The 22,030-nt window shown below is 48.3% G+C and overlaps 2 protein-coding genes across 3 annotated transcripts; one reads left to right on the forward strand and one right to left on the reverse strand.

Annotated features, from left to right (window-relative positions):
• The first annotated feature begins 15,745 nt into the window (after positions 1 to 15,745).
• Positions 15,746 to 20,204, forward strand: LOC123442550 (splicing factor, arginine/serine-rich 19-like). 2 transcript variants are annotated; one of them, XM_045118625.1, is made up of 3 exons: positions 15,746 to 17,800; positions 18,095 to 18,230; positions 19,238 to 20,204. In XM_045118625.1, the coding sequence occupies exons 1-3, from the start codon at positions 15,989 to 15,991 to the stop codon at positions 19,921 to 19,923; spliced, it is 2,634 nt and encodes an 877-aa protein (XP_044974560.1). In that variant the 5' UTR covers positions 15,746 to 15,988; the 3' UTR covers positions 19,924 to 20,204. The 2 variants fall into 2 exon arrangements, with proteins under 2 accessions (XP_044974560.1, XP_044974561.1); XM_045118626.1 differs by having other exon boundaries at positions 18,101 to 18,230.
• A 614-nt stretch (positions 20,205 to 20,818) lies between these two features.
• On the reverse strand, positions 20,819 to 21,732 carry LOC123439264. The gene has a single exon (XM_045116000.1). The coding sequence runs from the start codon at positions 21,610 to 21,612 to the stop codon at positions 21,055 to 21,057; it is 558 nt and encodes a 185-aa protein (XP_044971935.1). The 5' UTR covers positions 21,613 to 21,732; the 3' UTR covers positions 20,819 to 21,054.
• Between the last annotated feature and the right edge of the window lie 298 nt (positions 21,733 to 22,030).

The following is a 22,030-nucleotide window of genomic DNA, read 5'->3' on the forward strand; positions in this document are numbered from 1 at the left end:
TAGTAAGTACTCCCTGTTATCCTTTTCTGCTAAACTGATGCATGTTTGTCATTACTTGTAGTTGGACGATGCTTGTCGCAGGTCCACAAAGGACGGTGGAGTTGGTGGTTGTATGCTCCTACTTTCAGTATGGAGCTGGGAACGCCTTCCTGTTGGATGCCCTAAAACCTCAAAGTGGAATACCTGGGATGACCACGGCTTCCTACATGGGCTTACAAGTGGGACTTGGTATCGGAGGTGGCAAGCGAAGTGAACCTATTGTACAAGCAATACACCAATGAGATGGATTCGCTTACCCCCGAGCAGGTAAGATGGTTTCAGAGTTGACTTCCAGTTTTTATGTTGTGAGTAAATGAATTGTGCCTTTTATGTTGTGTTGTAGGTGGAATGGCAGCCATATGGTGCCGGGCCAAACTTTGGTGATGCACACACGTTCGAGCTCAATCCACTATGCCTACAGTAAAAGCATCTTTGGCTAATGCGTTGTCCCCTTATATGCAATTGGGCGGTTGAGTTTCATCTCCCGCATCGTGTGATGCATCAATTTGGGTTGTTTCAGCCACACCCGCCGGAGTGGGTGGACACCGACACACAACTTCACAGGTAACAAAATCATGCACAATAAAGAAGTACTTATGAGTTTTGTTTTTAGTGTTGAGCGAGCTACTGATGGGTTTTGTTAAAAGCAGGTTGGATAGGACGAGGCAGCGAAAGATCAAGGATTGGCATAAGCATCATAAGAACTATGTCATTATGTTCGAGCAAAGTGTGCAGGCAGCTTCGAGTGCGCAACGAACCCAACACCGCCAGCATTGTCCGCTTGCGTTCAACAACTACCTAAGATGGTTTCAGGAGAGTACTCGTGTCGAGATTTGTCCCCCGGCTTACAAGGAGGACATATTGGAAGAACTCACTGAGTACGATGCACTTGCCCATGGCGATTACAACAAGTTAATTCGCGAAGGGTACCAAACTTCCTTCGCCCCTGTCCTGAACTTTGTGGTAAGTGTGCTCACCTATGTTAAGTATGAATGCTGGTACACCCATTCACTTGCATGTCATTGTCTTGTTATCATAGCGCAAAGAGGTCAAGAAACAAGCTCATGAGTCCGAAGATATTCTAGAGAAGACACCTGGAGGAAAAAAGGGAGAATCTGCACTTCGTCTTTTCATAAAGGTGTTGTGTCATTATTATTATTTTGCTCACGAATGCAACATACGGTACCTTATATATGTCATTTATATTTTAATCTAACAGGAACAGGGCAAGAAGTTGCGGTGCCTATCCAACATTTTAGGTTGTCGTGACCCTGAATATGTTTCACCTTCGAGATCCGGTTCATCCCAAAGAAATACTCTAGACGATTCAGCTTCTTCGGGCGCTCGTATGGACGATGGTTACATTACCTCGTCAGCTAATACCCAAAGAAATACTGTAGAGGATGATGTTGACACTCCAGAGGTATGACATAGCCATAAAACATTGTGCACTTTCAACTTTCATATGTATGATGATATCGTTTTAGGTTGCGGACGGGATGACGTTGAAGGCTTTCCAACGCTCCACTTACATGTTGAAGCCTAGGAAGGAATTTACGCGGTACTCACCGGATGATTATGCGAAAGGAAAGAACCTGGTCCCCGGGGGCTCTCGTTTGTCAAGGATGAGAAGCATGGACGATGAGGATGACGATGACGATGACGATGAGTCGGATGACCCGGAGCAATTTGTAGTTGCGAGAAGAAATAAGCTAGTTTCTAAGAGGGGACGAGGCCCCAAGATGTGAACCGGAGCCATTTGGAGTTGTGAAGCATTTGCACTTGTTGGTGTTGCACTTGTGTTGTGAACCATTTACTTTTGTTGTGAACCATTTGAGGTTGTGAACCATTTACTTGGTGTTGCACTTGTTGTGAACCATTAGGAGTTGTGAACCATTTACTTGGGTTGTGAACCATTTGCTTACGATGATGACGATGCTGTCAAAATATATGCTTTCAAAATGTTGTCAAAATATATGCTGTCAAAATGCTGTATTGCTGTCAAAATTCAGCTTCCAGCAGGTTTTCACATGTGTGGCGTCTAAGGCTTAGGCGCCACACATGTGCAACGCCTAAGGCTTAGGCGCCACACATGTGGAACGCCCAAGGCTTAGGCGCCACACATGTGAAAAGCTGCTGGAACCTTTCCCTCAATACAGCCCTTTGAGCACACCCTTTCCCGCCACCTTTCCCTCCTCCGTTCCCGCCAAATTTTGAGCACACCCTTTCCCGCCACCTTTCCCTCCTCCATTCCCGCCAATATTTCCACGTCTTCTTTCCCGCCACCTTTCCCTCCTCCGTTCCCGCCAATATTTCCACGTCTTCTTTCCCGCCACCTTTCCCTCCTCCGTTCCCGCCAAATTTTTGACGTCTCCTTTCCGGCCAGAAATTTCCCGCCAACATTTCCCGCCATCTTCCTGGTCATCTGAGTCTATAAAAGGAGGCATTGGAGTGACTTCCTCCATCATCCAGCCTCACTTGAGAACACTACCACCGCTTTAGTCAATATGAGTTTGCCTTGCTCGGATCAAAGCATCATGCCGAAGAAAATGAAGAGTACGAGTTTGCCTCGGGGGGTGAAAGCAGTTCGATGTTGGTGCGGTGATCTCTGCAAGGTGAAGGAGGTGACGGATTTTTCAGATTGGTTGGGCATGAAGTTTTTCATGTGCGCCAATTATGAATCTGATCCACCCGAAACTATTTCTGCGTACATCAGGCCTCCGGTATGCTCAAGTCATCCAGATTATTGTTTACTTGAATCTGATCCATCATGTAGTCTCCTCCTCCTCTATGCATGTACTATCGTTGGATTGACACGGAAATGCCAGACTGGGCGGTGACCGATATTCGTGAAAGAGGTCGTCGTGCATGGGCTAGCTGGGACTTGGAAGAGCGTCGTGAGAAGGCTGAATCAGAGGAGAAAGCAGCGCAGAAGAAAGAGTGGGAAGAGTACTGTGTGGAGCAGAGGGCTTTTCTTGATGAGATGAAAAGGAAAAACCAAGAAGAGAAACTTCGGCTGGAGGAGGTTTACAGACAGCGGGATAGGCCCGTGAAGCTGAGAGGGAGAGAAAGAGAGAAAGGGCTTGTGCGGCCAAGGCAACAGAAGAAGCCAGTGATGGAAAAGGAAAATATCCACGTTGGACTCAGTAGATTTCACGAAGTTGTATGAGCAAATTGTATCTTAATTTCAGCAAGTTGTATCTTAATTTCACCAAGTTGTATCAGTACGTTGTATCTTAATTTCAGCTAGTTTTATCAGCATGTTGTATCTTACTTTGTTTGTAATCTAAACATCGTGATTGGTCATTGTGATTGGTCAAAGTATGGTTCAAATCTAGGAGCCCATGTATTCTTCGTGGTCATGATCGAGAACTCGGACTCCCTCACGGTTAGTGGATGGTTGACGTCCACATTCCTACTACGAGCTGCCGTGTACAAATGTGAGCATGCGAGATGAAGCAACCTTGGCCTCCCACAAGAGCAATCACACAACGATAAAGATACCTTGAACGCCCTGTTTCCGTGTTGCTGGCCATCGTCTGTCGTTCCTCCGGGCTCATTCACTTGGTATGTCCAATCCTCGTTGTTGTACAGGGTAGCCGTTTGGGTGTCAACCTTCCGTGATTGAAATACCATCCATTTGTCAACCTTTGGTGGAAACTGGTACTTGTACTTTTTCTTGTTCTCTTTCGCAATGTGATCATCTGTTTCTTGCGAGTACTTTAGAAAGTATGCTCTCAACTTGTCGAATGTGTATTGAACTATTGCCGTAACCGGCAACGCACGGACACCCTTCAGCACCCGGTTGAAGCATTCTGTCATGTTACTTGTCATTTGACCATATCTTCGGCCATCTTCGTCATAAGCTCGTGCCCACTTGGCCTGAAGTTCAATGTGCTTGTTGAGAAACTCAAGCCCACCTGCATCAAGTTTTTTGTTTACAAGCAAAGCGTTGTACAATCTTGCAAATCGTTTGTCCGAAAATGCTTGACAACAATCTTGAAGATCATCCGCCAACTCCTTGCTACCACATGCCCGATAGAAGTTTGCATAGAAATGCCTCATGCACCATCGATGATGCAAAGGAGCATGGCCTGGAATGACAATGTCAACCGCGTTAAGTATGCCTTGATGGCGATCCGATATGACACATATTTCCCTCTCAAACGGTAATACTTTGGTTCTCAAAATATGCAAGAACCATTCCCAGTTAACATTGTTCTCTGCCTCAACCAAAGCAAAAGCCAAAGGCATCAACCGGTTATTGGCATCACTTGCTATTGCAACCAACAAAGTGCCCTTGAATTGTCCGGTCAAAAACGTGCCATCGATGGAGATGACAGGACGACAATGCTGAAAAGCCCTCACACATTGCTCAAATGCCCAAAATGCACGGCCAAATACGCGGACCCTATTTCCATTGAGAATCCTTGTTTTCTCCCCATACGGCTCGACCACATGAACCATGCCCGGGTTAGTGTGGGCAATAGCTCCCAACAACGCAGGTATGCGGTTGTATGCTTGCTCCCAATCACCATACAACATCTTGAATGCGGCTTGCTTTGCTTTCCATGCCTTACCATATTTCACCTCGTAGTGAAAGAGGGCTTTCACAAGGTCTTGTACGCTTTTTATGCTTATTGTAGGAAGAGAGGAGATGGAGTTGGAAAGCCTATAAGCGATGAACTCGCAGGTGAGTTGTCTATGGCTTTGCGACGAAAGGGCACCATCAACCCTCTTGCCTCGACACATGTGAGGCATACAACTGACAATGTTCCATCCAGACCCTCCTTTCCATGGTCTTGCACGGACAATCCAAGGACACCCTCTATCCTCACATGCAACCGTGTAACGCAGATTCATGTTTGAATTAACAACTCTGTGTGGCCTATAATGCGTAACAGAATATTCATCCAACCACATCTTCAGTTCAAAGAATGTTTCCAACTTTGACCCCAGTAAAATAATATTCTTCCCATGTCTGTCCCGATGAGAAGGTGGCCTAACTCCAAACAATATGCCTTCGCCTTCGTCAACCACGACTTCATCCGCAAGGCTAAGATCCTCGAACAATGGTGTCCGGTGATCACGCTCTAATACCTTCCCGAAAGCTTCAGCCTCCTTTGCCGTAAACCCTTCCTCATCAACTTCTTCATCCGGACCCTCATCGTCAGACTCAGATGCATAACCACGTGAGTACGGAATATAATGGTCCATTGTCTCTTGCAAATTATATTTGTCCAAATCACCAAGATTGTTGTCATGAAGAACATTACCATCATTTTCATCATCATCGTGCTCATCATTAGCCTCTAGCAGTGGTTCATGTTCGACACAAGAAAGAGGTTCAATGTTGGCTTCTTTGTTGATGGGTGCAGGAATAGCTTCAACAATCGGAGAGGCAACCCAGTTCAAATCCAACAAGTTAGGAACATTTGTTTTGGTGGCAAATAACTCTAGAGCCTTGTCTAGTGATTCGGCCACCGTATCCTTGTATGCAAGCCAACGTTGCTCGGAGTTGACACGCATGGTCTTTCAACGAATGTGCATTCCGAATCCCACATTATGCCTACCATCAAACTCAACTCATCACTAGGGGCCATCCAATTCAAATCCTTTCGGACTTGTTCCAACAATTCACCATAGCTAGGACACAAATCGAACACCATGTCAAGCTCATCCGGGTCCGGATCAATCTTGCCTTTTAAAAAGGCATCTTTGTCCACGTGATGAACATAAACATATGTTCTTCCCATCCCTAAACAACAAAACATAGAACATTTTTTATAAGCAATCATACAACTACTATATGTACTTACTGTTGGGGAACGTCGCATGGGAAACAAAAAATTTCCTACGCGCACGAAGACCTATCATGGTGATGTCCATCTACGAGAGGGGATTAGTGATCTACGTACCCTTGTAGATCGTACAGCAGAAGCGTTAGAGAACGCGGTTGATGTAGTGGAACGTCCTCACGTCCCTCGATCCGCCCCGCGAACAATCCCGCGATCAGTCCCACGATCTAGTACCGAACGGACGGCACCTCCGCGTTCAGCACACGTACAGCTCGACGATGATCTCGGCCTTCTTGATCCAGCAAGAGAGACGGAGAGGTAGAAGAGTTCTCCGGCAGCGTGATGGCGCTCCGGAGGTTGGTGATGATCTTGTCTCAGCAGGGCTCCGCCCGAGCTCCGCAGAAACGCGATCTAGAGGAAAAACTATGGAGGTATGTGGTCGGGCAGCCGTGAGAAAGTCGTCTCAAATCAGCCCTAATTGCTCCATATATATAGGATGAGGGAGGGGGACCTTGCCTTGGGGTCCAAGGGACCCTCAAGGGGTCGGCCGAGCCAAGGGGGGGAGGACTCCCCCCCCAAACCGAGTTGGACTTGGTTTGGTGGGAGGAGTCCCCCTCCCTTCCCACTTCCTCCCTCTTTTTTCTTTCCTTTGATTTCCTTTTCTTGGCGCATAGGCCCCCTTGGGGCTGTCCCACCAGCCCACTAAGGGCTGATGTGTCCCCCCAAAGCCTATGGGCTTCCCCGGGGTGGGTTGCCCCCCCGGGTGAACTCCCGGAACCCATTTGTCATTCCCGGTACATTCCCGGTAACTCTGAAAACCTTCCGGTAATCAAATGAGGTCATCCTATATATCAATCTTCGTTTCCGGACCATTCCGGAAACCCTCGTGACGTCCGTGATCTCATCTAGGACTCCGAACAACATTTGGTAACCAACCATATAACTCAAATACGCATAAAACAACGTTGAACCTTAAGTGTGCAGACCCTGCGGGTTCGAGAACTATGTAGACATGACCCGAGAGACTCCTCGGTCAATATCCAATAGCGGGACCTGAATGCCCATATTGGATCCTACATATTCTACGAAGATCTTATCGTTTGAACCTCAGTGCCAAGGATTCGTATAATCCCGTATGTCATTCCCTTTGTCCTTCGGTATGTTACTTGCCCGAGATTCGGTCGTCAGTATCCGCATACCTATTTCAATCTCGTTTACCGGCAAGTCTCTTTACTCGTTCCGTAATACAAGATCCCACAACTTACACTAAGTTACATTGCTTGCAAGGCTTGTGTGTGATGTTGTATTACCGAGTGGGCCCCGAGATACCTCTCTGTCACACGGAGTGACAAATCCCAGTCTTGATCCATACTAACTCAACTAACACCATCGGAGATACCTGTAGAGCATCTTTATAGTCACCCAGTTACGTTGCGACGTTTGATACACACAAAGCATTCCTCCGGTGTCAGTGAGTTATATGATCTCATGGTCATAGGAATAAATACTTGACACGTAGAAAACAGTAGCAACAAAATGACACGATCAACATGCTACGTCTATCAGTTTGGGTCTAGTCCATCACGTGATTCTCCCAATGACGTGATCCAGTTATCAAGCAACAACACCTTGTTCATAATCAGAAGACACTGACTATCATCGATCAACTAGCTAGTCAACTAGAGGCATGCTAGGGACGGTGTTTTGTCTATGTATCCACACATGTAAATGAGTCTTCATTCAATACAATTATAGCATGGATAATAAACTATTATCTTGATACAAGAATTATAATAATAACTATACATTTATTATTGCCTCTAGGGCATAATTCCAACAGTCTCCCACTTGCACTAGAGTCAATAATCTAGCCTTCACATCACCATGTGAATTTACATTGTAATAAATCTAACACCCATACAGTTCTGGTGTCGATCATGTTTTGACCGTGGAAGAGGCTTAGTCAGCGGGTCTGCTACATTCAGATCCGTGTGCACCTTGCATATATTTACATCCTCCTTCTGGACGTAGTCGCGGATGAGGTTGAAGCGTCGTTTGATGTGTCTGGTCTTCTTGTGAAACCTTGGTTCCTTTGCCAGGGCAATGGCACCAGTGTTGTCACAGAACAAGGTTATTGGATCCAGTGCACTTGGCACCACTCCAAGATTCGTCATGAAATGCTTCATCCAGACACCCTCCTTAGCCACCTCCGAGGCAGCCATGTACTCTGCTTCACATGTAGAATCTGCTACGACGCTTTGCTTGGAACTGCACCAGCTTACTGCACCCCCATTAAGAATAAATACGTATCCGGTTTGCGACTTAGAGTCGTCCGGATCTGTGTCAAAGCTTGCATCGACATAACCTTTTACGGCGAGCTCTTCGTCACCTCCATACACGAGAAACATCTCCTTAGTCCTTTTCAGGTACTTCAGGATATTCTTGACCGCTGTCCAGTGATCCACTCCTGGATTACTCTAGAACCTACCTGCCATACTTATGGCCAGGCTAACATCCGGTCTAGTGCACAGCATCGCATACATGATAGAACCTATGGCTGAAGCATAGGGGACGGAGCGCATATGCTCTCTATCTTCATCAGTTGCTGGGCACTGAGTCTTACTCAATCTCGTATCTTGTAAAACTGGCAAGAACCCTTTCTTGGACTGTTCCATTTTGAACCTCTTCAAAACTTTATCAAGGTATGTGCTTTGTGAAAGTCCTATCAGGCGTTTTGATCTATCCCTATAGATCTTAATTCCTAGAATGTAAGCAGCTTCTCCTAGGTCCTTCATAGAGAAACTTTTATTCAAGTAACCTTTTATGCTCTCCAAAAGCTCTACGTTGTTTCCAATCAGTAATATGTCATCCACATATAATATTAGAAACGCCACAGAGCTCCCACTCACTTTCTTGTAAATACAAGATTCTCCAACCACTTGTATAAACCCAAATGCTTTGATCACCTCATCAAAGCGTTTGTTCCAACTCCGAGATGCTTGCACCAGTCCATAAATGGATCGCTGGAGCTTGCACACCTTGTCAGCATTTTTAGGATCGACAAAACCTTCGGGTTGCATCATATACAACTCTTCTTTAAGGAAACCGTTAAGGAACGCCGTTTTGACATCCATCTGCCAGATTTCATAATCGAAAAATGCAGCTATTGCTAACATGATTCTGACGGACTTAAGCATCGCTATGGGTGAGAAGGTCTCATCGTAGTCAACTCCTGGAACTTGTGAAAAACCCTTTGCCACAAGTCGAGCTTTATAAACGGTCACATTACCGTCAGCGTCCGTCTTCTTCTTAAAGATCCATTTGTTCTGAATAGCTTTGCGGCCCTCAGGTAGTATCTCCAAAGTCCACACTTTGTTCTCATACATGGATCCTATCTCGGATTTCATGGCTTCTAGCCATTTGTTGGAATCTGGGCCCACCATTGCTTCTTCATAATTTGCAGGTTCATTGTTGTCCAACAACATGATTGATAAGACGGGATTACCGTACCACTCTGGAGCAGCGCGTGATCTCGTCGACCTGCGTGGTTGAACAGAAACTTGAACTGGAGTTTCATGATCATCATCATTAACTTCCTCCTCAACCGGCGTCGCAACGATAGAGGTTTTCCCTTGCCCTGCGCCACCATCCAGAGGGATGAGAGGTTCGACAACCTCGTCAAGTTCTATCTTCCTCCCACTCAATTCTCTCGAGAGAAACTCCTTCTCGAGAAAAGTTCCGTTCTTAGCAACAAACACTTTGCCCTCGGATTTGAGATAGAAGGTGTACCCAACTGTCTCTTTTGGGTAACCTATGAAGACGCATTTTTCCGCTTTGGGTTCCAGCTTTTCAGGCTGAAGCTTTTTGACATAAGCATCACATCCCCAAACTTTAAGAAACGACAACTTTGGCCTTTTGCCATACCACAGTTCGTATGGTGTCGTCTCAACGGATTTTGATGGTGCCCTATTTAAAGTGAATGCAACTGTTTCTAATGCATAACCCCAAAATGATAACGGCAAATCAGTAAGAGACATCATAGATCGCACCATCTCTAACAAGGTACGATTAGGATGTTCGGACACACCATTACGCTGTGGTGTTCCGGGCGGTGTTAACTGCGAAACAATTCCACATTGTCTTAAGTGAGTACCAAACTCGAAACTCAGATATTCACCCCCACGATCAGACCGTAGGAACTTGATCTTCTTGTTACGATGATTTTCCACTTCACTCTGAAATTGCTTGAACTTTTCAAATGTTTCAGACTTGTGCTTCATCAAGTAGACATAACCATATCTACTTAAGTCGTCAGTGAAGGTGAGGAAATAACGATATCCGCCGCGTGCCTCCACGCTCATTGGACCACACACATCGGTATGTATGATTTCCAACAAGTCACTTGCACGCTCCATTGTTCCGGAGAACGGAGTCTTAGTCATCTTGCCCATGAGGCATGGTTCGCACGTGTCAAGTGAATCGAAGTCAAGTGACTCCAAAAGCCCATCAGCATGGAGTTTCTTCATGCGCTTTACACCAATATGACCCAAGCGGCAGTGCCACAAAAATATGGCGCTACCATTGTTTACTCTAACTCTTTTGGTATCAATGTTATATATATGCGTACCGCTATCAAGATTCAATATGAACAATCCTCTCACATTCGGTGCATGACCATAAAAGATGTTACTCGTAGAAATAGAACAACCATTATTCTCAGACTTAAAAGAGTAACCGTCTCGCAATAAACAAGATCCAGATATAATGTTCATGCTCAACGCAGGCACTAAATAACAATGATTTAAGTTCATCACTAATCCCGATGGTAGCTGAAGTGACACTGTGCCGACGGCGATTGCATCAACCTTGGAACCATTTCCTACGCGCATCGTCACTTCGTCTTTCGCCAGCCTTCGTCTATTCCGCAGTTCCTGTTTCGAGTTGCAAATGTGAGCAACAGAACCGGTATCGAATACCCAGGCACTACTACGAGAGCCGGTTAAGTACACATCAATAACATGTATATCAAATATACCTGATTTTTCTTTGCCCGCCTTCTTATCTGTCAGATACTTGGGGCAATTGCGCTTCCAGTGACCCATACCCTTGCAATAGAAGCACTCTGTTTCAGGCTTAGGTCCAGCCTTGGGTTTCTTCGGCGGATTGGCAACAGGCTTGCCGCTCTTCTTCGAATTGCCCTTCTTGCCTTTGCCGTTTCTCTTGAAACTAGTGGTCTTGCTCACCATCAACACTTGATGCTCTTTACGGAGTTCAGACTCTGCGACTTTCAGCATCGCAAACAACTCGCCGGGAGACTTGTTCATCCCTTGCATGTTGTAGTTCAACACAAAGCCTTTATAGCTTGGCGGTAGTGATTGAAGGATTCTGTCAGTGATAGCCTCTTGCGGGAGTTCAATCCCCAGTTCAGCTAGACGGTTTGAGTACCCAGACATTTTGAGCACATGTTCACTGACAGACGAGTTTTCCTCCATCTTGCAAGCATAGAATTATCGGAGGTCTCATACCTCTCGGTCCGGGCGTTCTTCTGAAAGATAAACTTCAACTCCTGGAACATCTCAAATGCTCCATGACGCTCAAAGCGACGTTGAAGTCTCGGTTCTAAGCCATACAAGACTGCACATTGAACTATTGAGTAGTCCTCCTTACGCGCTAACCAAGCGTTCTTAACATCCTGATCAGCCGTAGCGGGTGGTTCATCTCCTAGCGCAGCATTAAGGACATAATCCTTCTTCCCAGCTTGTAAGATTAGCTTAAGATTACGAGCCCAGTCTATAAAGTTTCTTCCATCATCTTTCAACTTAGCTTTCTCTAGGAACGTATTAAAATTCAGGATGACACTTGCGTGAGCCATGATCTACAACACAAATATATTCAAAGTGGACTTAGACTATGTTCAAGATAATTAGAGTTCAACTTAATCAAATTATATGCTAAACTCCCACTCAAAAAGTACATCTCTCTAGTCATTTGAGTGGTTCATGATCCACTTACACTATCCCAAGTCCGATCATCACGTGAGTTGAGTATAGTTTCAGTGGTAAGCATCCCTATGCTAATCATATCAACTATATGATTCATGATCGACCTTTCGGTCTCATGTGTTCCGAGGCCATGTCTGCACATGCTAGGCTCGTCAAGCTTAACCCGAGTGTTCCGCGTGCGCAACTGTTTTGCACCCGTTGTATGTGAACATTGAGTCTATCACACCCGATCATCACGTGGTGTCTCGAAACGACGAACTGTAGCAACGGTGCACAGTCGGGGAGAACACAGTTTCGTCTTGAAATTTTAGTGAGAGATCACCTCATAATGCTACCGTCGTTCTAAGCAAAATAAGGTGCATAAAAGGATTAACATCACATGCAATTCATAAGTGACATGATATGGCCATCATCATGTGCTTCTTGATCTCCATCACCAAAGCACCGGCACGATCTTCTTGTCACCGGCGCCACACCATGATCATCCATCAACGTGTTGCCATCGGGGTTGTCGTGCTACTTATGCTATTGCTACTAAGGCTACATCCTAGCAAAATAGTAAACGCATCTGCAAGCACAAACGTTAGTATAAAGACAACCCTATGGCTCCTGCCGGTTGCCGTACCATCGACGTGCAAGTCGATATTTCTATTACAACATGATCATCTCATACATCCAATATATCACATCACATCATTGGCCATATCACATCACAATCATACCCTGCAAAAACAAGTTAGACGTCCTCTAATTTTGTTGTTGCATGTTTTACGTGGTGACCAAGGGTATCTAGTAGGATCGCATCTTACTTACGCAAACACCACAACGGAGATATATGAGTTGCTATTTAACCTCATCCAAGGACCTCCTCGGTCAAATCCGATTCAACTAAAGTTGGAGAAACCGTCACTTGCCCGTCATCTTTGAGCAAAGGGGGTTACTCGTAACGATGAAACTAGTCTCGCGTAAGCGTACGAGTAATGTCGGTCCAAGCCGCTTCAATCCAACAATACCGCGGAATCAAGAAAAGACTAAGGAGGGCAGCAAAACGCACATCACCGCCCACAAAAACTTTTGTGTTCTACTCGAGAAGACATCTACGCATGAACCTAGCTCATGATGCCACTGTTGGGGAACGTCGCATGGGAAACAAAAAATTTCCTACGCGCACGAAGACCTATCATGGTGATGTCCATCTACGAGAGGGGATGAGTGATCTACGTACCCTTGTAGATCATACAGCAGAAGCGTTAGAGAACGCGGTTGATGTAGTGGAACGTCCTCACGTCCCTCGATCCGCCCCGCGAACAATCCCGCGATCAGTCCCACGATCTAGTACCGAACGGACGGCACCTCCGCGTTCAGCACACGTACAGCTCGACGATGATCTCGGCCTTCTTGATCCAGCAAGAGAGACGGAGAGGTAGAAGATTTCTCCGGCAGCGTGACGGCGCTCCGGAGGTTGGTGATGATCTTGTCTCAGCAGGGCTCCGCCCGAGCTCCGCAGAAACGCGATCTAGAGGAAAAACTATGGAGGTATGTGGTCGGGCAGCCGTGAGAAAGTCGTCTCAAATCAGCCCTAATTGCTCCATATATATAGGAGGAGGGAGGGGGACCTTGCCTTGGGGTCCAAGGGACCCTCAAGGGGTCGGCCGAGCCAAGGGGGGGAGGACTCCCCCCCCAAACCGAGTTGGACTTGGTTTGGTGGGAGGAGTCCCCCTCCCTTCCCACTTCCTCCCTCTTTTTTTTTCTTTTCCTTTGATTTCCTTTTCTTGGCGCATAGGCCCCCTTGGGGCTGTCCCACCAGCCCACTAAGGGCTGATGTGTCCCCCCAAAGCCTATGGGCTTCCCCGGGGTGGGTTGCCCCCCCGGTGAACTCCCGGAACCCATTCGTCATTCCCGGTACATTCCCGGTAACTCCGAAAACCTTCCGGTAATCAAATGAGGTCATCCTATATATCAATCTTCGTTTCCGGACCATTCCGGAAACCCTCGTGACGTCCGTGATCTCATCCGGGACTCCGAACAACATTCGGTAACCAACCATATAACTCAAATACGCATAAAACAACGTCGAACCTTAAGTGTGCAGACCTTGCGGGTTCGAGAACTATGTAGACATGACCCGAGAGACTCCTCGGTCAATATCCAATAGCGGGACCTGGATGTCCATATTGGATCCTACATATTCTACGAAGATCTTATCGTTTGAACCTCAGTGCCAAGGATTCGTATAATCCCGTATGTCATTCCCTTTGTCCTTCGGTATGTTACTTGCCCGAGATTCGATCGTCAGTATCCGCATACCTATTTCAATCTCGTTTACCGGCAAGTCTCTTTACTCGTTCCGTAATACAAGATCCCGCAACTTACACTAAGTTACATTGCTTGCAAGGCTTGTGTGTGATGTTGTATTACTGAGTGGGCCCCGAGATACCTCTCCGTCACACGGAGTGACAAATCCCAGTCTTGATCCATACTAACTCAACTAACACCTTCGGAGATACCTGTAGAGCATCTTTATAGTCACCCAGTTACGTTACGACGTTTGATACACACAAAGCATTCCTTCGGTGTCAGTGAGTTATATGATCTCATGGTCATAGGAATAAATACTTGACACGCAGAAAACAGTAGCAACAAAATGACACGATCAACATGCTACGTCTATCAGTTTGGGTCTAGTCCATCACGTGATTCTCCCAATGACGTGATCCAGTTATCAAGCAACAACACCTTGTTCATAACCAGAAGACACTGACTATCATCGATCAACTGGCTAGCCAACTAGAGGCATGCTAGGGACGGTGTTTTGTCTATGTATCCACACATGTAAATGAGTCTTCATTCAATACAATTATAGCATGGATAATAAACTATTATCTTGATACATGAATTATAATAATAACTATACATTTATTATTGCCTCTAGGGCATAATTCCAACACTTACTAACTTCCAAACATCCATAACCCTAACCCCATCATAAGCCTAACACAACCAAACATCCCTAACCCTAGCCTAACCATAGCCTAACCCTAAAACAACCATAATGCAAACATTCAAACAACCCTAATCATAACACCATCGTACCCCTTATCATAACATACAAACAAACACAACAATATCATATACATCCCACGTTTCATGAAAAACTAGGGTTTCCTTAAATTTGCAAAAAAAGACCACAATAGATTTTTCTTTGAATGAGAATGAGGGGAGAGGTGGGGATTACCTTAGGGGAGTGATTGGACAACAAATGCCCGGTCCAAACCTTCAGATTTGGTAATTTGGAGAAGGATTTGAAGAGGGGCCCGTGGCTGGGAGAGGGGGATGGGGGAGGGAAATGAGGAGGGGGTGGGGAGGGGGGCTGGCCAGTGGCTGTATAAGTCAATGTGTGGTGTCTAAGCGTTCGGTGCCACACATTACAATGTGTGACGTCTGAGGCTTAGACGTCACACGGCCTGGGGATGGGTCCTCCTTGCCAGGTGGTCGGGGGTGTGGCGCCGAACGGCTAGGCGTCACACAATGTAGTATGACGTCTTGGTGTTGGGCGCCACACAAAATGATTAGTCGGGTGAAATATTTCACCGAAGGTTTTTTTTTGGGTCAATATTGCCCTCACTCGCTCACGCCCGTAGCTCTGTCTGAACACTCTCTATAGCTAGCTCTTGGCCCCAGCTCCGTCCCCACCCTCGGTTCCCGTGCCAGGGAGAGAAGGCTGCTGCGAGCCCTGGCTGGCCGCTGCTCACCTGGCTTTCCTTCCTTCCCCGCGACGCGTCGTCGTTCCCCACCCACGCCCGCGTCACGGCACGCCGACCCACCCCCACTGACTCCACGGCCCGCGCCCCGCAGAGCCCCACCCGTCATCACCCACCCCGGTCACCCTCCTCGCGGCGCGTGCCGAGGTGGCGGGTAGCGAGGCCTAGCCTAGGTGCCGTTGCGTGCCACCTACTACAACATCCTCCACGCCCTCGCTTTTCTGCTCCGGGACCGAAGCACGGGTCGGCGAAAACAAGTACACACGCATCGCACGGCCAGGCCCCAGACTGACCTGACCGGAGCTCGGGACGGAGGAGCGAGCCAGCGAGCGAGTGGCGACGCCATTGTGGTGGCGGGGCGGCCGCGGGAGGTGGGGAGAGGAGGAGGATGGGCGGCGGCAGCCTGGCCATCGTGGAGAAGAAGCCGCCTTTCGGGGGCGGGGGCGCGGGGGGCTGCGCCGGCGGCGTGCTCTTCCACCTCCTCGACTGGCACCGCCGGCTCGCGCGCAAGCGACGCCTTTTCTCCCCGCGCCGCCTGCTCCCCTCCGCCGCCCGCAGCTCCTCGCTCCGCAGGCTCCCGCCGCCGCCGCCCTCTCCGTCGGCCCCGCAGCTTCCTCGTCCAGCGCAGAGCGCCGGGGCCGGACCAGATGGGAAAGCTCCTGCTGCCCCTCCCGGCGTCGTCGCGCGCCTCATGGGCCTCGAGTCCTGGCCAGCCGCGCCGCCCAGGCCGCAGAAGCAGAGGAAGGTGGAGGCGACGGCGTCGGCGGGGGGAGACAACGAGCCGGCGCCGGTGGTCGTGATGCTGCCACCGAGCCGGCGCCCGCCCGCTCCCGGGTCGCCCACGCACGCCACCCGGAGCCACCACAGCGCCGACCTGCCGGCGAGGAGCCCGAGGCGGACTCGCCTCGTGCACGCCGCCGCGTCGAGGCTGCTGGAGCCGGGGGCGCGCGGGAGCTCGAAGGCGAGCGCCCGGCTGCAGGCCATGGCGTACGCCTGCTCCTCGCCGCAGCACCGCGGCCACCCCGGCGCCCCGCAGCAGAGCTGGGGCACGCTCGAGATCGACGACTTCCTGTCTCGCTCCGACAGCCTGTCGTTAGAGCGTCGGGCACCTCCTCCTCCTCCTCCTCCGGCGGATACAGACCAACGGGGCAATGCCGTCAGTTCCCGCTGGCAGGAGGCAGACCCCGTCAACACCATGAGCGGCACTGCTGCTGCAGGCTCAGTGACAAGCACTAGTCATACTATTGTGGTACCAAGAGTGGATTCCTACGATGCACACATGAGTAGAAGCAGCAGCTCTGATGTGGATGCAATGCAAAGAGATTATAGGGCAAGAACTGGGGGAATGGGCAGTTATGCCGGGGTCAGATCGAGCAATGCCGGTGCCGGCGCAAGAACCGGAGAACAGAGGCTGTCGCGCAAACGGGGCGCCTTGTCTAGGCCAGATGTTCCAAGGAGTGCTGGGTCTGGGAACTTGGCTAGTTCAACGCGTTCGATCGGCAATGCTCGTGAATCGGCACCTGCTAGTAGTAGGAGAGCAGCACACAATTCTGGTAGTAGTAGTATGAGGGCACCACACAATTCTGGTCTGAGGAGGGAGTCGATGAGTTCGACCACCCCACAAAGAAGCACACTAAGAGACGTGATCGACCGAAATGGGTCGGCGTCCACAAGTAGGGATACAAGCAATGCATCTGGGCAGAGGAGAGGATCACGCAAGAAAATCGACCATAGCATCGCAGCCAGTAACAGAGGAGGTCGTAACACAATTGCATTTTCCTCTAGTTCATCTGCGAGACCGGTTTCCAGGGCTTCGTCAAACGGCAAAGTTTCAGAGAACAGAGGGCTCCGAAGCACACAAGCCGATACCGGTTGTGCAAGAATGCCGGTGGTAGATGCCAAATGTTCGGAAGCCGAACCTTGTGCCATGGGTTCCACATCTGAGAAAGAGGAGTTTAGGAGGCTGTTGAAAGCAAAGGTCAATGAGCTTGGTCTGTCAGATAGGGTCGAACCAAGTGATGGTCATTCGGCAAACTTGACTGTGTCGGTGCTCCAAGAGCTCATTTCTGCCCTTACCAATGACACAAACACCTCAGCATCCCAAACTAGTAACTATTCGGATTCATCAGCTCCTCTGAATAATGCTGAGACTGTATACAATTCCAATGTTCAATCACCTGACTTTCACAAGCGTTATCAGGTCAGTTTAAATGTTGCCTTGCTGCTTCATTTTGTCAACTTTTTATGTATTATGTTTACTTCAGAAATGTTGATTTTGCATATCCTTCAATACTTTGTCTAATGGTAGAGACTGATGAATCCATGCATGGAACATTTTGTGAATTTGTAGAAAATATATTATTGGATGTTCCCTGATCTTTACTGAAGTAATTGTGTACCAACTTGGATGACTTGCATTCATTGTATTGTGGTCAGTGGTCACACTATTTTTGTCTTGCTGACTATTGAAATTGAAAACATTCTCATGTTCTAGTTCCAGGATGACCAAGGGGCTGATTCTTCTGCTACATGCACAAATGATGAGCCCAATCAGCCGAGCCCAACATCAGTCCTCGAAGCATGCTTCTCAAATGATGCTTCCTCTGTTGGAAGTCCAACTGAAAATATCGGTAAATACTTTTGTATCATCTTGAATGTTGAACTGGAATGCAAGGATACTTTGTACTCTAGTTAGTAACCCCTGCAGAACTTTTTTTACTTTTAGTTATCTATAAATGAAAGGCCTTTTATGAAGGAAAAAAAGTGTGCTACAAAATAAACTTCTCTCTTTATTTACTCGACTTTTGTTGCTGATCTGAAGCAAAAAAATATATGTTTGTATGCTGATGAAACCTTCTCTCTTTATTTACTCAACTTTTGTTGCTGATCTGAATTAAAAATATATGTTTGTATGCTGATGAAACCTTAAATGAATAGCTATGTTTTGCATAAAATGCATTTGGCCATGAAATTGATGTTGCATTTGGCCAAGAAATTGATTGCTTTAGTGCACATCTTGACACTGTTGCAGATTAAAGGTATGTATCACGATGAATTGCAAAAGAAACAACAAATTAAACACATTAAGTATCGCGAGATTGGCAGTCAACCAGCTATGCCACGTGGCGCAAGCTGGTTTGCCGCGGTGAGAAAGCTTTTGAAATATTTTCTAGATAGAGGTGAGGATTTTTTTAAAAATGTTTTTTTAGATGATGGTCAGAAACTCACGTATTTTTTAAATGGAGGGTTATGCAAAGTGGCGCTTGCCGGTAGGCTACGGTGGTATTTTTTCTTTTTCTTCTTTTTTTTTAGATGGAGGTGAGGATTTTTTTTTCTAAGATGCTTTTTTGGATAGAGGCGAGGACCACATGTTTTTTTTAAATGACAACGTGCACATAACTTTCTTTCAAGTGGCACCACCCTGTGGCGCCCCAACCCTAGTAGTTTACATATATCACTAATAAGACAGTGTTCTGTTACGACGTTCTCTAGTTAACTTCACTTGGCTTAAATGGATTCTCTTTGGAGAGAAGCTTAAAACAATTCTGATTCACAGAACGGATTGAATTAGTAGGTTTTGACGTGTGTAATGGAGTAGATTATGACGATAATGTATGGTTTCTTCTTTTGCTTGCAGAGAGTACAGAATTCTTTGTTTCAATGGAGAACAAAATGGAAGATCTCTTCAATCTTGAGTCTGACATTGTGGATCTGTCCATGTCCATCGACACAACAAAGAGTGACGATCGCGGCGGCAGTGCTGAAATACCATATGTTCAGAGTTCTCCAGAGCATGATTTCGCCTTCTTAGAAGGCAGGCTCCACAGCATAGGGGAGGCCATTGCAAATGCTGAGCTGCTCTTGGACAGTAGCCTCTTTTGTGGGTCATCGTCTAGTCTGTCACTCCATTCCTTCATCGTCGAGATGCTGGAAACCGTCGAGGCCGTCTTCGGCGATGGATCAGAGAGCAGCCTTGGTTTCAAGGAGGAAAACAAGTGCCAACGCACCAACTTCCTGTTTGACTGCATCGTCGAGTCGCTGGACTCGAAGTTCCGTGATTTCGGCAAATGCGGGTACAAGGCTTTGTTGCGAACACCTCTCACCCTGAGCAAGGACCTGCTGAAGAGGGAGATATCTGAAGAGATCGGCAGCTGGAGCGAGATGTCGTCGGACCGGGCCACCGCGGAGAAGGAGCTGGAGCAGGTTGTGGCAGCAAGGTGGGACCCGTGCCGGACCGAGGCGTTCGACATCAGCGTTGCCATCGAGGGCGACATACTCGAGGCCATCGTCGGCGAGTTCGCCTTCGACCAATGCTGCCGCTGAAGGTGTGCAAGTGTACTGGCTGGCATGACATTGGCCACTTTACAAGTAAACACTCTGCAGATATGTACTGTGTTTTCTCCGTGGAAGGTTTTGTACAGCGTCATGTAGTAATATATGGACGCCCCCACCCCTGGTTATTTTCCCTTTTGTGTAGTACTGCTGCTAAAAGTTCATGCACCGTTTTCTTTTCTTTTACCCTCGGGAGGCATTTGCTGCCCTTTTCACTGAATAATGCAAGGTTCTTTTATGCTACAGTTGTAGTGCATATTATTTCCTCTTGAGCAGTTCTCGCCGTAATTCCTGTAATTGTTGTCAGTTTCTCCAATGCCAGTTTGCCTTGCATCATATACTTGATCGATGCTGGATCTATCTCGCGGAACTTGCAAATCCATCTGAAAAGAGAGAACACCTTTGTCTCTCAAACGCTTTAACCTTTCCGGCATCTAGACGTTGCGATCCATCCGTGAATGAGCTCCCACTGAGTGAGCAGGGTTGAATTTTCAATGCTTCGTTCCCTGGACTTGCTCGAGTTGTTAAGATATACTAGTAACTCTGCAGGAAACAGGCAAGAATCAGAGAACAAAACGGCGCCGGTTCTCGAAGCAGAGCAGAGCAGAGCAGAGCAATCTCTGCACCCGGGAAAGCGCTCCTCGATGCGCTTAGTTTTAGTGCAAGCAAAGGGAGATAAGGCAACCGCGCCTTGAAACGCTCGTATCACATTGTTTATGGCCAGCTTTTCCATGATTTGCTCTCCTCTCTGCTACCACCTGCTGTTGCGCTCCTTCGGTTCTTCTGGTTTTGAAACAAATAAGTATGAACAACTGAATTCGAATGGAGATTATGAATCTGTGACGTGTGACGTCCTGCCATGACTGAAGAATACCAGCACCGAATATAGAGTTGAACTCGGAGAACATTTATCAACACCACAACAAGTCAACAACACGGAATTTTGGGTAAATTCAGACACACGTGTGGACATGACACTACTAGAACAACAAAACTGCGCGAGAGAAACCAAGAGCAAACACACTGTAACCCAAGGAACTGCAGCCAAGATAGCTAGCGACAATTCTACCAATTAAGACGGAAGGCGAAATGCAGACAGGGTCGTCCATGGATCCGGCCGGCCTAGAGGAGGCGCGTCTGCTGCATCCTCATCTCCTCGTAGAACCTCTCGATGAACCGCTCCGCGCGGCCGTCCACCTCCTCGTCCCCCTCGCACTCCACCTCCACCACATCATCCTCCTCCTCCTCCTCCTCGCCGTGGTACACCCCCTCCTCCTCGCCGTACCCGTACGACGCGCCGTCCTCGCCGGCCCGTTCGTCCTGCAGAGCGCGGGGCAGGGGCAGCAGGCCGTCGAGCACGGCGGCGTCTACGCCGTCTGCGTCGGCGATGCCGCAGCCGCCGCAGAGGAGCGCGGCGAGGACCGTCCTGGCCCGGCTCCTCCGCTTGGCGCGCCAGGCGGAGACGCCCGGCGGGCGGGGCAGGAGCGGGGAGCCGGACGGGGAGAACTGGTACTCGCCGACGTAGGCGTAGTTGTAGTGGCGCAGGCGGCGCGCGCGGCGCTTCTTGAAGAGGAGCAGGCTCCTCGCCGCCCTTGTCTTGGACAGCGGGGTGAGCGGCAGGGAGAGGATGGCCATGGCCCTGCCGAGGATGCGTGGCGCGGAGGAGGAGGACCTCGGCATGGCCGGCCGGCGTCCTGGTCGGCTCCTCTGGTCAGTGGTTTGGTTTCCCTCTCTTTGTCACATTCAAAATGGGGCAAGGTGGCGGATACAACAGTGATCGTGGTGGTGGTGGTTGCTGGCCGCGGGTGGTGGTTTTATGGTGGGCGCTTCGGGCTCGGGCTAGCCGGTGGTGCGTGCGTGCAGGGAAAGCTTTGCGTCTTAAAGTGCCTTTACAGTTTGCATCTCGGGGTTGCGACGAAATCTGCGTACGTACGTACTGCTGCAGTGCTGCTTGATGATATCTCTCAGATTTCCTGGCGTAGTACGTAAGTTGCGCACGCACGCCTCGTGAAGTCGTGATGCACCATCACTCTTTCGGATCATAATGCAGCAGCAGCAGTGGAGTGCTACAGCAGCAGCAGTGTAAATGTGTACGTAC

Source organism: Hordeum vulgare, chromosome 3H (genome assembly GCF_904849725.1).
Source record: "Hordeum vulgare subsp. vulgare chromosome 3H, MorexV3_pseudomolecules_assembly, whole genome shotgun sequence".
Taxonomy (NCBI): Eukaryota; Viridiplantae; Streptophyta; class Magnoliopsida; order Poales; family Poaceae; genus Hordeum; species Hordeum vulgare.